The 14,523-nt window shown below is 43.3% G+C and overlaps 1 protein-coding gene across 3 annotated transcripts in view; it reads left to right on the top strand.

Annotated features, from left to right (window-relative positions):
• The window catches only part of XRN1 (5'-3' exoribonuclease 1), a 155,979-nt gene that overhangs the window by 94,122 nt on the left and 47,334 nt on the right, over nucleotides 1-14,523 (top strand). For all 3 annotated transcript variants that reach the window (XM_077488212.1, XM_077488211.1, XM_077488210.1), the window contains exons 25-27: nucleotides 2,749-2,895; nucleotides 11,973-12,062; nucleotides 12,136-12,271. In XM_077488212.1, the coding sequence (XP_077344338.1) occupies nucleotides 2,749-2,895; nucleotides 11,973-12,062; nucleotides 12,136-12,271 (373 nt within the window). The remainder of the gene's footprint in view (nucleotides 1-2,748; nucleotides 2,896-11,972; nucleotides 12,063-12,135; nucleotides 12,272-14,523) is intronic.

Here is a 14,523-nt window from a genome sequence, read left to right as displayed (position 1 = left end):
CACCTCTGCGGTTTTTATATTTTGCGCTATGTACAAAAAAATACTTTTTGCTTTAATAAATATCCCCAAAAATGTATTAAAACATTTTTTATTTCTTCATCAGTGTAGGCCAATATGTGTTCTTCTGCATATTTTTGGGGAAAGCAAATCGCAATAAGTGTATATTGATTAGTTTGTGTAAAAGTTATAGCATCTACAAAAGGGATAGATTTATGGCATTTTTATTATGATTATTTTTTTTTTACTAGTAATGACGGGGATCTGCGATTTTTATCAGGACTGCGACATTGCGGAGGACAGATCGGACACTTTTGACACTTTTTTGGGATCATTGACATTTATACAGCGATCAGAGCTATATAAATGCATTGATTACTGTGTAAATGTCACTGGCCAGGAAGGGGTTAACACTAGGGGGTGATCAAGGGGTTAAATGTGTTCCCTCGTGGGTGTTTCTAACGGGGGGTGGGGCTGACTGGAAGAGACATATCTCTGTTCGTAATTACTACTACTCTGTCTCTTCTCTCCTGTCAGAACAAAGGTTTGTGTGATTTCCCATTTTACTTCCTGTCCCATAGCCAAAACAGGAAATTGGAGTAAATCCATCCAAAGTGAGGGAATCCCTAGTTGTGACCGGCTCCCCATTGAAAGATTTCCCAGGCAAATACAACTCAATAGTCAGGTTTATCTTTTATTTTCACCTTTAGTTATGATGATAAACTTGATAAATAGAGAGGGTCAATCTCCAAGCTTCCCTGGTGGACATTCAAGTGGAGAAGGGTGACCTAGGTGCGTCATGTGAAAACATGCAAAGAAAATGCATGTTGCCACTATACTAGGTGTGAGTGCCATCTGACAGTCCCCTCGAGTGCAGCTCAGTGTATAGATGGCCAAATTACGTCATCTCAGTCTGGCCTATCAAGAAGGCCGTAGACTCCTAAACTTGGAAGGATATGCGGAGATGGAAATGCTAGAAACAAAGCAATAAGGGAGATTACGGAGATCACAGCACCAGAGGGGGGGCTTTATAGGGGGACACTTGATGTCAAGGGAGGAAGGGATCACCTCATATTTTACATTTACATTACACAGCCCTCCCGCATATTACACAGCCCCCCCCACACATACCGCCTGCATATAACACCCCCCCCCCCAGTTCTGCCCTTTCCTACCTTGCCCCATGCAGAGAGGGAGACAGAGCGGAGCAGAAGCTGAATGGGAACACGGGAGAGAGACACAACAGCGCTGATACTACAGCGGAAGCTTCTGGGGTTTATTTTTCATATCAACAGGCTGGTGATTGGTTGCTAGGACCACCTAGCAGCCAGTCACCTGGAGCGTTAACTCCGGAAGCTCCCACTGTCTTATCGGTGCTGCTGTGTACGTCTCCCATGTTCTCATTCAGCTTTCTGCTCCGCTCTTGCTTAAAATGCCCGGGGGCCAGGTGCAGGTGACTTCATCATGTGCACTGACAGGCCGGACGCGGTTGTGGGCTGTAGGTTGCTGACCCCTGCCCTAAAAGGTGTAGAAACTTCCATGGCGCACATTCAAGTAGGCCAGGGTGACCTAGGTGCACCACGTGAAAACGCGCAAAGAAAATGCATGCAAAAAAACGCGCAAAGAAAATGCATGCATGTTGCTGCTATGTTGGGTGTGAATGGGGCCTGACAGTCCTCCACATGCAATTCTGTGTACAGATGGTGAATTGCATCATCTCAGTGTGGCCTATCAAGAAGGCCGAAGACTCCTTAACTTGGAAGAATATGCGGGGATGGTAACGCCAGAAACTAAGCAACAAGGGAGATTGCGGAGATCACAGCACCAGAGGGGGGCTTTATAGGGTAACGGCAAGTGATGCCAAGATGGGAAGGGGTCATCTCATATAAAACCTATTGACAGACAGTCAGGGGACAGGTCCTCTTTAGCCCCCAGCTCTCACCTGCACAATGTATCTGATGGGACACGGTTGAAGAGTTTGGCACTGGTCAGCGCATACAGCATGACATGGCAAGCTTGTCTGTGTCCCTCCAGCCTCAGGGCCTCCTCTGAGTACACATTCCCTGGATGGGGGTGGTCCTCTGGTGAGGTTCGGTTGGGTTGAGCCACCTGAGCCATCGCCCTCCTCCCCAGTCACCATACACATGCACAGCCACTTCAGCAAACACCGCTTGTGTGGCCTGAGCAGCCAATCAGACCACAAGGAGACCAGAGAAACATCGGGTGCACTGACGTGCTGGACATTTAGTGGGAGCGGGCCAGGTGCGGGCTGTAGGTTGCCGTCCCCTGGTTTAGGAGATATGTACTGTACATGCAGCCGGTGACGTCACCAGTGCATGCGCTCTGATGAAAGAATGCAATATATACTAGCACATTATGACCTTACCTTTCAGGTTAAAAAAAAAAAAAAAAACACCCAGCAGTTTGCTGCCACTTTAATCATTTTCCATCTCATACAAGTACAAATTCCATTTTAAGCAAAAAAGATCAACTTTGAAAGCTTGTTTATTTTTCTTATTAGTAGTTTTGTGATCTAGAATAGCTCTGTTTCTGATGCTCTAAATGTTTTTAAGCCCTTGCTAGAAGTTTTTTGTTTTTTTTCTGCACCTGTAATGCCAATACAGTTGAAATAATCTGATAGCTTTTTCTTACTTTGTGTGACGCTGTGTGTACAATTAAAAAAAAACAACCTAGAGATGTGCCTTTTTCATTGAAATGCACACTTATTCAGTCTTGTGTCCTGTCTTGTAGTCCACATGGAGAGCAAAAAGCAAATGTAGGCTTGAATTTGAAATTCGTTAAAAAGAATGAAGAAGTTCCAGGCTATACCAAGAAAGTTGGGACTGAATGGACCTATTCCTCTGCTGTGGAACAGCTTCTGGGTGAATATATAGAGAGGTAAGGCTGTCAGTAAATGTCTTCATGCATCATTTTATCTTCTCATTTATTTTAACTGTTCTAGTTTATTTCACAGATCTCTATCACAGTATTTAAAAGTGACAGGTGCTGTAGGGGAGAAGAACCCCCAGTGTGAAGCTGGGGGTGTGGGGGCATTTGCATGTTACATCCTAAATGCAGATATATGTTAAAAAAAGGAGCTTCAAAGTGGTATTCTCAGAAATGCTGCCTGTACATCAAGCCACACCAGACAGGCAGCAGAAGCTCTTAGGGAACTCAACAAGTGGCTGAGAAACTGGTGCAGGAAGGAGGAATTGGGGTTCATGGAAAACTAGGTTAACTTTTCAGTTGAAGGAAATTTTAAGCTTGGGGCAGCCAAGGAAGCTGTAGCCAGTAGTGAGGGAAGGGGGGCAAAATCCAATGGTGTCAGCAGGGAATGTCGAATAATTTTAAATTTTTAAAAAGAAAGTCTTAGGTGGGCATCTGGGGGAATGCAATATACAGGGATATGGATAATTTTTTCTGTAATAGGGGTGATGATACTCTCCTTGAGCTTTAAACACTGTTATTATTGTCCCCTCTGTTCAGTTGTTACCTGTAAGTTATCCAAAGATGACATACCCTCTACCTCTGTAAAGCTGGCCATACACTATTAGGTTTCATTTTAAGTCTGAAATCTAACAGATTTCTCCATCCATACTAACAGCATGGGTGGACAAATCTCCTCTGATGGGCTATTGTATTCTGACAGTGGTTACCCACAGCTGCCATAAAACCAGAACAGTGGCTGTATCTTATTTGATGCAGCCACTATTCAGCCGAATTTTTTTCCCTTGGCTCCTTAAATTGGGTAAGAGAACAGAGCCACCCACATAGTGAATTTTGTACAGTTAATCAAAATTCACATGGTGTATGGCCAGCTTAAAACGTAACTCCAGGTTTACTATGACTTTTAATAGTTTGTTTGGGCCTGTATATAGCATCAGTATACAGTGCTATGTCCTGACAGAGGCACAGGGACTCCTGTCCTGTTCCCGGAACAAAATCAAGTTGGACTGAGCACTGCTCTACCATTCATCTGATTGACTGAGGTGGAGATTGTGACATCATCTGCCCACTTCTCCAATTTGGATGATCAGAGTAAGCCTTGTATTAGTTCATAAAGTACAAGGCTTGCTGTGATTGGCTGGGACTTGACTTTGTTCTGGAAGTGGGAAGGAAGCCCCTGTCCTGCTTCTGGAACACAGTATTGTATACTGTATTAGCTGATTCTACATACAGTGCCTTGAAAATGTATTCATGGCACATAATTGTGAAGTGGAAGGAAAATAATAAATGTTTTTCAATATTTTTTACAAATACATTTCTGAAAAGTGTGCAGTTTACTCTGAAACCCCTAACTAAAATTTAGTGGACCCAATTAACTTCAGAAGTCACCTAATTGTTAAATAGAGTCCACCTGTGTGTAATTTAGCCACTTTCGGACTGCTCCCCATCATTACACGTTGGTGATAAATACCATTGTTATGGCAGCAGATTGCTGCCATAACCCCGCTATATTCTTAAAAGGCGGGTGGTCCACTTTCAGATAAAAGTCTTCATGACACATTCGCCACAAGATCACTTTTGCCTGCCCCCCTTCTGCCTCGTTCTGGTTGTCTCCGCCGTTTACCGGAGCCGTCGGTAGCAGTGGAGACGATCTGATCCTTTCCACTCTGAAGCACTGTGTTGAGTGAGGGAATGATGGCCCCCACTCGACTCAATGAAGTTGGATGATGGAAGCGAAGCGGCGTCAAGCGTCACTTCCGCCCAACGAGCTTAAAGGAGCATTATTTTTTTATTATTGAAAATAAAAACATTCTTTCTTGTACACCACGGGACACAGAGCAGCCATTACTATCTGGGTTATACACCACCTACTGGTGAATGGACACTGGCAAATCAATCAAACAAGAAGGCCTCACAGAAACTACCTCTGTTTTTTCACCAGTGTCTGTAAGGTGGTGGTCACTGATATGATACATGTGCTCTTGGAGCATACTTGGAGGTCTGGACGGTTCTATTAAGAATCCTGGACTTCAATCTGATCCAATCGAAAAGCTGTCAGCCAAAATGGATGGTACCCGAGCCTCATTGGAAGGAGAGGAGATTCCTCAAGGTTTGCCTGTAATGCAGCCTTGCAGCTCTGGACCCTGCATAATGTAACCCTGTGCAGTGTTTGCTCAGACCAAAGTGCTTTCCTGCAGGGTGCTATACAGGTCCCAGGGGAGTGGACCCAAGATTAAGGGGGACCCAGTCTCTGAAGGTCTTTTATGACAGCTCACTGTGATGGGTGAAGATTGGACTCCTGTTAAGAGTCCTGCATTGGGAATGGTAAGCCTGCATTTTTGCAGTTTCTCTTTAAAAAAAAAAAAAAGAGAGAGATCTGACTGTCTGTTATCCCGGTGACCCCTGGGAGCAGTGGGCTGTTTAATCATGCTGTATACTTCTTAGTCGTGTGGGCTGCTGTTTCTACTCCAACCACTAGATGGCGCATGCTCGCTCAGTATGGCCTATCTTTATATAGGTAGAAAGTGGAAGGGCAGCCATGTTGCCATGTGGTTGACTGGTTCAGCATAGCCTCTGGAGACATAACGGCAGCTAATAGATACTAACAAAGTGTGAGTACTAACTATGGGAGAACTGTGTGGCAGACAAATCACGATTATATGCTGCATATTTACTGCTTTAATCTGGGGGGCCTGTACAATACACCCCTGCTGATAGCAGTTAACTTTGACTGCTCGGAAGGCAGGTGCAGTGTATATGGTCGCAAACTTGTTGCTTAAAGGCACTAAATATACACATGGTTGAAAAAAACATGGGCATGGGTGCACTTTAAGGATTTGTGTGTCCAGTATAGTGTGCGTTTTACCAGCAGAGGCATATTTTTTCTTTTTTCTCTGTTCTGAAACAGCATAGAGCCTGCGTTGGATGCATATGTGCTTGGCTAAATCCTGCAGGACTAGTATGGGCCCAAGTGCAGTTAAGCAGGTGCATGCTTGCAAACTAGCTAAAATGCACAGTGACTGAAATGCACGGCTGGAAATTCCTTGCATTTGACTCATGGAGCATAAGGGCTCATTAATAAATAAAAAATAAATTAAAGCTCAAGCGGTAGTAGTCCCAAAACCAAATGGGGACATAAGGTTTTAGCTTAGATCTTAAGCCACTGGACATCATTCTGTTTCAGATAGGCTCTGTCCATTTAGTGTTGACCTCTTTGTGAGAGGTCGATTTTGGGGTCCATAGTCATCAATGACGCGTATCTTCATGTGCTGCTTTTTCCAAGCTCATCAAGGTTTTTGTTTTGTTTTTTGCAAATTTTTTTGTGAATCTGCTCTACGGGCTGGCCAAAGCTCAGAGGGTTCACAAAGCTCCCAGCCCCAGTGCTGCACTTGCTGAAAATGCAGGGGGTGCCTAGCTCAATAATGTTTGTTCAGGAAGCAGTCTGTTTCAGATTTTCCTTTGATACATTTCTGCAGGAGGAAGTTGGATCTAGGTCAAGGCACATACCCTACTTGCAGTCCTACTCCAGGTCTTTTGTAGAGGATCATTCTCTCTGTCCGGAACATGAACACCCAGGCATTGGATCTCCAGAGGGCTCTGTTCCCGGGGTATTGCAGAGTTAAAATTGGTGGTTGGGGGTTCATAATCTGGAGGATGGGAAACATAATAACCATTGATGCCAGTTTCTCCAGTTGGTTTGAAGGTGGCTATAGTTCAGTAGACTTGGTCTGCACAGAAGAAAATGCTGCCCATCAATATCATGGATTGTTTGCCAGTACGCCTTGCTCTGAATTTGGGGACAAACCAATTGTAGGTTTAATCCAGAAATGCCTCTGGATGCATATATACTAACCACCCGGCCAGTACCAGGAGTCATGTGGCTCAGGAAAGTGAACCACATTCTGTCTGAGACAGTACAAGAAGGGCCATTTCTATGGCTAGTACATAGAATAATGGCAGGGGGAACTCTGCAGGTGGATCTACTAGATTCCAAGTTCTACAACAAGTGGGAATTGGTTGTGTCTGGGACGAAAGTCCCACCAGTAATCAGGGCAGATGCACTGGTAACACCATAGGGACCAGTTCTCCCTTATTTGATGCTTTCACTCTGTTTCGACTACTCCATCTTTTGCGAAGAATTTTGGAGGTGGTAACACTGATAATAGTGTTAGCCAAATTAGCCCAGGAGGGCTTGGTACACTGACATAGCAAATCTGGTGTGGATCGCTCCTTGAAGACTCAGTTTTTTCCAGAGGCCATTGTTTCTCACTCCTTGATTCATACTTCATACAGCGTGTAGCGTAGGTAGTCCTAAATGTGAGGCCACTCTGCCGTTCTTGGGACTGGGATTATTCGCTCTTGGCTGTCTTTGCATAGGCCATTTTTTTTTAACCAATTGGGAGACTACGTTAGTCCCTTAGCCCAGAAGATGGCTTCCTTGGTTGCACTTTATTTACAAAGTAGTGTGCCAGAGCTAGTGGCCCTTTCATACAAGGAGCTGTTCTTGGTCTCGCATCAGGATAAGGTGCTGTTGCATCCTCATCCAGCTTTATTGCCTTTGAGTGATTTCTAGTTTTCACTTTAATCAGGGCCATGTCTTGCCTTTTATTTTTCTCCTAATCCACAGTCGACAGGAGAAAGATACATATGCTAGAGGGTAGTTCAGGCGCTCAAGATCTACTTGAGTTGCTGGTACAGGCCAGGAATCCCGGTTTGTGTTGCCGGAAGGGCATGGGGCATCCAAGTTGAATATTTAGCAGTGGATCTGCCAGTTTGTCAATGATGCCTATAGTTTTAAAGGGCAAAATCCCTTTTTTTTTTTTTTTTTCTCTACCAGGTGTGGGGGAGTATTTTAAGCCACCTGATATCAGATGTCTGTGACCCAGGTGTGCAAGACCACCATTTGGTTTTTGGTTTATACATCCCCAGGGTTTTTACTAGGTGGATGTCTAGAAAATTGAGAAAGACTGCCTTTGGTCTCAGCGTATTACAATCCGTAATAGTGGTAGTTTCTGCAATGGTGTCTCCCTCCCCTCAAGGGCATTGCTTTGGAACGTCCCAGATAGTAATGGCTCTGTGTCCCGTGATGTACGATAAAGAAAATAGTTTTTTTTCCCTACAGGTTACCTGTAAAAATCTTTTTCTTGGCGTGCCCCACAGGACATAGAGATCCCTCCCCTCTTGTCTGGGAAGTTTATTGCTTGCTACAAAACTGAGGTACTTCCTGTATAGGAGGGGTTGTATAGGGGAGGACTTGTTTAACTTGCCAGTGTTCGTTCACCAGTAGGTGGCATATAGCCCATATAGTAATGGCTGCTTTGTGTCCCATGATGTACTCCAAAAAAGGATTTTACAGGCAAGCTATAGGAAAAATCCTAATATATTATTTTATTTTTTATTGCATTTAAGTGTAAATATGAGATCTGAGGTCTCTTTGACCCCAGATCTCACTTTAAAGAGGTCCTGTTGTGCTTTTTTGCTAGTGCAAGGGATTTTACATTAATAGTAATAGTAATTCAAATGCAATGCAAGGGACAGTATAAAAATAAAAAGTAAAATAAGGGAAACAATTTTTTAAAGTGAGCCGCGCAGAAGTGAACGCATATGTAAGTCGTGCCTGCATATATAAACGGTGTTCAAACCACACATGTGAGGTATCTACACAATTGTTGAAGTGAGAGCAATAATTCTAGCAAAAGATATCCTCTGTAACTCAAAACTGGGAGATTTTCAAATGTCGCCTATGGAGATTTTTAAGGGTCAAAGTTTGTCGCCATTCTGTGAATGGGCGCAGTTTTGAAGCATGACATTATATCAATTTACTTGGCGTAACATTATCTTTCACAATATGAAAAAAATTGTGCTAACTTTACGATTTTCTTATTTTTTTATTTTATTCAAAAAGTAAGTATATTTTTTCCCAAAAAATTGCGTTTGTAAGATCGCTGCACAAGTACAGTGGGACATAAAGTATTGCAAAGACCTCCATTTTATTCCACAGTGTGTCTGAAAAAATATATATAATGTTTGGGGGTTCTAAGTAAGTTTCTAGCAAAAAAAAAAAAAAAAGGATTTTAACTTGTAAATAACAAGTTTAAAAAATAAGCCTGGTCCTTAACCACTTCCCGACCAGCGCACGACGATGTACGTCGACAGAATGGCACGGGCAGGCATATTGGCGTACAGGTACGTCCAATATTCAATGCCGCCCTGCCATCGGGAGCGCGCCGCCGGCGGCGTGCTCCCGCGCTGGTCGGGACCCCCGTGAGTCTGGTCGCGGGACCCGCGGACTCGATCGCTGCGGGCATCCCCGCGATCGTCTCACGGAGCGGCCGAATGGAGGAAATGCCGTGTAAACAGCATTTCTCCTTTATGCCTAGCAACTAGTGACGCTGATCTCTGCTCCATGTGATTGGAGCAGAGATCAGTGTTCACTAAATGAAAGCCCAACCCCCCCACAGTTAGTAACACACCCCTAGGAACACTTAACCCCATACACTGCCACCCCCTGGTTAACCCCTTCACTGCCAGTGTCATTTACACAGGAATCACTGCATTTATATAGCAGTGATTACTGTATAAATGACAATGGTCCCAAAAATGTCCGATGGGTCCCCCACAATGTTGCAGTCACAATAAAAATCGCTGATCGCCGCCATTACTAGTAAAAAAAAAATAATAAAAAATTATTAATAAAAATGCTATAAAACTATCCCTATTTTGTAAACGCTATAACTTTTGCGCAAACCAATCAATAATCGCTTATTGCGATTTTTTTTTTTTACCAAAACTATGTAGAAGAATACGTATCGGCCTAAACTGAGGGGAAAAAAAATGTTTTTTTATATATTTTTGGGGGATATTTATTATAACAAAAAGTAAAAAATAATGTGTTTTTTTTCCAAAATTGTCGCTCTATTTTTGTTTATAGCGCAAAAAATAAAAACCGCAGGGGTGATCAAATACCACCAAAAGAAAGCTCTATTTGTGGGAAAAAAAGGACGTCAACTTTGTTTGGGAGCCACGTTGCACGAACGCGCAATTGTCGGTTAAAGCGACGCAGTGCCGAATCGCAAAAAGTGGTCTGGTCTTTGACCAGCAAAATGGTCCGGTCTGCAAGTGGTTAAGTGGTTAATCTCAGTACACAGCTGTTCTGTGAAGCCCTCAGAAGTTTGTTGGAGAACTTTAATGAACAAACTGCATTATGAAGGCCAAGGAACACACCAGACCACTATTAATCGTGCACTCCACAAATCTGGCCTTTATGGAAGAGTGCCAAGAAGAAAGCCATTGTTGAAAGCCCCGTTTGCGAGAGGCCATGTGGGGAACACAGAAAACGTGAAAGAACGTGCTCTGGTCAGATGAGACCAACATTTAGCTTTTTGGCCTAAAGGCGAAACGCTACGAGTGTCAGAAAACACTGCACATCACCTGCACACACCATCCCCACTGTTAAACCTGGTGGTGGCAGCATCATGTTGTTGGGATGCTTTTCTTCAGCAGGGACAGGGAAGCTGGTCAGAGTTGATGGGAAGATGGATGGAGCCAAATACAGGGCGATATTAGAAGAAAACCTGTTGGAGTCTGCAAAAGACTTGAGACTGGGGTTGAGGTTCACCTTCCAGCAGGACAATGACCCTAAACATACAGCCAGAGCTACAATGGAATGGTTTAGATCAGAGATCTCCAAACTACGGCCCCCCAGCTGTTGTGGAACTACAACTCCCATGAGACATTGTAAAACTCTGACATGCGCAGACATGTCTAGGCATGATGGGAATTGTTGGACCATAGTTTGGAGACCCCTGGTTTAGATCAAAGCATATTCATGTGTTAGAATGGCCCAGTCAAAGTCCAGACCTAAATCCAATTGAGAATCTGTGGCAAGACTTGAAAATTGGGGCTGAATACAAATGCACGTCACACTTTTCACATATTTATTTGTAAAAAGAAAAATTGAAAAACATTTCTCAATTTCCTTCCACTTCACAATTATGAGCCACTTTGTGTCGGTCTATCACATAAAATCCCAATAAAATACTTTTACGTTTTTGGTTGTAACATGACAAGACGCTCCCAGCAGGCATATCTGTCAAGGAAATAGATTGTTTGGTCCAGCTTGGCCAAACAAACTATTTATGGCCACAGTAAACCTGGCTTTGACACTTTGAGAATTAAAAGAATGACAATTCAAACACAATTTGTTGGTGTATGGAAACACAGGAAATTCATATTTGAGATAAATGGGGACATTTCTTTGAGATTCACCCTACTGTACTCTATGGTCTGCCTAATGCCGCGTACACACGAGCGGACTGTATGGCGTACTTAGTCCGTCATACAATCCGACGGACAGTCCGTCATACTTTCGACTGAACGGACTTGACCACACACGGATGCACAAACAGTCCGTCGAAAGCTTGCGCGATGACGTGTACAGCACGTACGACGGGACTAGAAATAGGAAGTCCAATACACAGCAAAGCACCTTTCCGCCGTGTAAATCCTTTCTGAGCATGCGCCATTCTTAGTCCGTCGAACTAGCCTACTGACGAGCGGATTGTCCGCTGAAACCAAAGTACGACGGACAGAATTTCGAAAAATCCGAAATACTTAGTACGCCAGACTGCACGCTGAAAAAGTCCGCTGAAGCCCACACACGAGCGGACTGTCCGCTGAAATGTGTTTCGACTGACTAAGTACGCCATACAGTCCGCCCGTGTGTACGCGGCATAAGTTGGAGTCTGCTTCCTTCCATGATAGCAGGGAGGTTCCCACTTAGATAAGTTATTTTCTCTAAGCTATACCCGGGAGATTAAAAAAAAAAATGATTAGCTCATTTTACTCTGTCTGCCGACAGTTTGGTTAGATTTGACCCTTTTGGGACACTGCAGGGCACGGTTATTACTTTTTAATACTTTTAGACCGTTTCAGAGATGTATTTGTGGTTCTGCAATTGTTAGATATAGAATTGTATAATTGATATTTTTTTTCTCTGTGCACCAATAGTATCCTTTTTTCCCCTACAGGTACCCTGAATTGTTTACATACATTTCAAAAAATAGCCATGATGATGTATTCTATGAGGATGATATCTGGCCAGGAGAGGATGAAAATGGGTTAGTAGAATAAACTTTATGGACTTTGTTGAAATCTACCTTCCTTGTGTAACACATGCTTTTTTGTGTGTAGTGCAGAGAAAGTTCAGGAGATTATCTCCTGGCTAAAGGCTCATCCTGTCAGCATGCTCTCCCGGTCATCGTGTGATTTACAAATTCTGGATTCCGCCATTGTGGAGAAAATTGAAGAAGAGGTTGCAAATTGTAAGGTAGGACTGAACATGATTTGAAACAACAGATTTCAGATTGTTTGTTTTATGTAATGAATATTCCAGCTGGACAGAGCAGGTCCTGTTTTGTGATTTTACAATTTCTATAAAACTTATTCACCCCATGAAGTTTTGTTTTAGCTCATTGTATCACAATGGATTATTTTTTTTTTTCAATAGAATTTTTATTCTCAAAGTGAAAACAAAACTTTTTCAAAATGTATGTAATCTAAATTCTAACCCCAGATTCTGTCTCCCCTGCTTCCTCTTCCACTCCTGGAGTGGAAGTGGAAATATATATATATATATTTTTTTTTTACTAGTAATGGTGACGATCTGCGTTTTTTTTTTTTTTTTTTTTTTTTAATCGTGACAACGACATTATGGCAGATACATCAGACTATTTTGACACATTTTTGGGACCATTGGCATTAATACAGCAATACAGCAAAAAAACCTGCATTGATTACTGTAAATATGTCACTGGCAGTGAAGGGGTTAACCACTAGGGGGCTAGGGAGGGGTTACATGTCCTGGGGAGTGATTCTAACTGTTAGGGGGCATGGCTACGAATGACACTTCACTGGTCATATCTCCCAATCACAGGGAGCTATGATCACTGACAGTGTCACTAGGTATAACAGGGAGATGCTTGTTTAATTAGCATCTCTCCGTTCTTCAGCTCCGTGAGACGATCACGAGTATCTCCGCGGCGATGGAGTCCGTAGGACCCGCAATCCCCCTCACGGAGCTCCTGGCAGGGTCGCGCGTGCCACTGCGCAAGTGACCACACGGTGACAAATTCAAAGAGCCGTACCTGTACGCCCATTTGCCCAGCAGTGCCATTCTGCCAACGTATATACATGTGGCGGTCGGCAAGTGGTTAACCACTTGCCGACCGCCCTATAGCAAATATACTACAACAGGGCAGCTGCTGTGATCCTGCACTTCCAGGTAGCAGGTGCCAATTCGCACCCCCAGTGGCTTGCACCTGCTGTGATTATACACAGTGGGAGCAGTTCAGCGGGTACCGCGGACCCGATGTCCCTCGGCACCAACCGATCATTCAGTACAGAGGCAGAACAGCAATCTGCTTATGTAGACACGGCAGATTACTGTTCTGCCAGTAGGGAAGACATGGATCCAGTGTTGCTGTGAAGTATGTCTTCCCCTAGTAAAAGCACCTCCCACACTGTACAAAAAACACACACTAGGCACATTGTTAATCTTTTGATCCCTGATGTTAACCCCTTCACAGCCAGTGTCATTAGTACAGTGATAGTGCATATTTTTAGCACTGATCACTGTATTTGTGTCACTGGTTCCCAAAAAAGAGTTTCAAAAGTGTCAGTGTCCGATTTAATCTGCCTCAATAGCGCAGTCCCGCTTTTAGTCGCCGATCGCCGCCATTACTAGTAAAAAAAATACGTAAATAAAAAATTCCATAAATATATCCCATCGTTTGTAGATGCTATAACTTTTGCGCAAACCAATCCATGTACGCTTATTGGCAAGTTATTATTATTACCAAAAATATGTAGCAGAATACATATTGTTAAAGAAAACAGCTGCGCTAAAACTTATACAAAACCAGAATTATAAAGTGACATAATCTTTCCTATTTTTTGCAAAAATCTCAAAGGTTGCAAAATAGTGAAAAAAAAGTTCAGTGAAACGATAATTTTCAAATATATAAACAGTCCGAAGAGGATGAAAGATGGATAGGATGATAACTCTCAGTCCCTTTTCAGTGACTACAAAACCACCCTTCACGCATGTAGCAGGTGCACCCAGAGGAGAAAGGTTTATCCACCACCAAATTCAGTGAGGCTTACCAGCTGCCAAGATCTCTTTTTTAAGGAGATCATACGAGCTTGCAAATAGCACGTTCCTGGTCCCCTTATTAGGCTCTGCTGATGTCTCCAACTTTCATGCTCCCTTCTTATAGCGTCTCCCGTTCCGCCACAATCATTTAGCAAAACAAGAAAAAAAGAGGCTCCCATAGCATAACTCCGTAAAATTTTAATAAAAATCTAATAAGGTAAAGTAACAACTCACGAATTTCCAGCAGAGTATAAGCGTATATCGAAAAACACGAGCCGGCCGGCTCTCTCCTGTTTACACTGCCCGCCCTTCCTGGTTAACGCGGAAATGCGGTGACGTCGACACGCTGCTCATCCTACGTTGTTTCGTCAAAAGTGACTTCTTCCTGGGGTACGGGCGGCGCGCTGACCCACCGCCATAAATACTCA

This window comes from Lithobates pipiens, unplaced genomic scaffold (genome assembly GCF_037356315.1).
Source record: "Lithobates pipiens isolate NorthernLeopardFrog02 unplaced genomic scaffold, aLitPip1_a1.2 Scaffold_18, whole genome shotgun sequence".
Taxonomy (NCBI): Eukaryota; Metazoa; Chordata; class Amphibia; order Anura; family Ranidae; genus Lithobates; species Lithobates pipiens.
The sequence above is the reverse complement of the archived record's forward strand: the minus strand, read 5'-3'. Positions and strand labels throughout refer to the sequence as shown.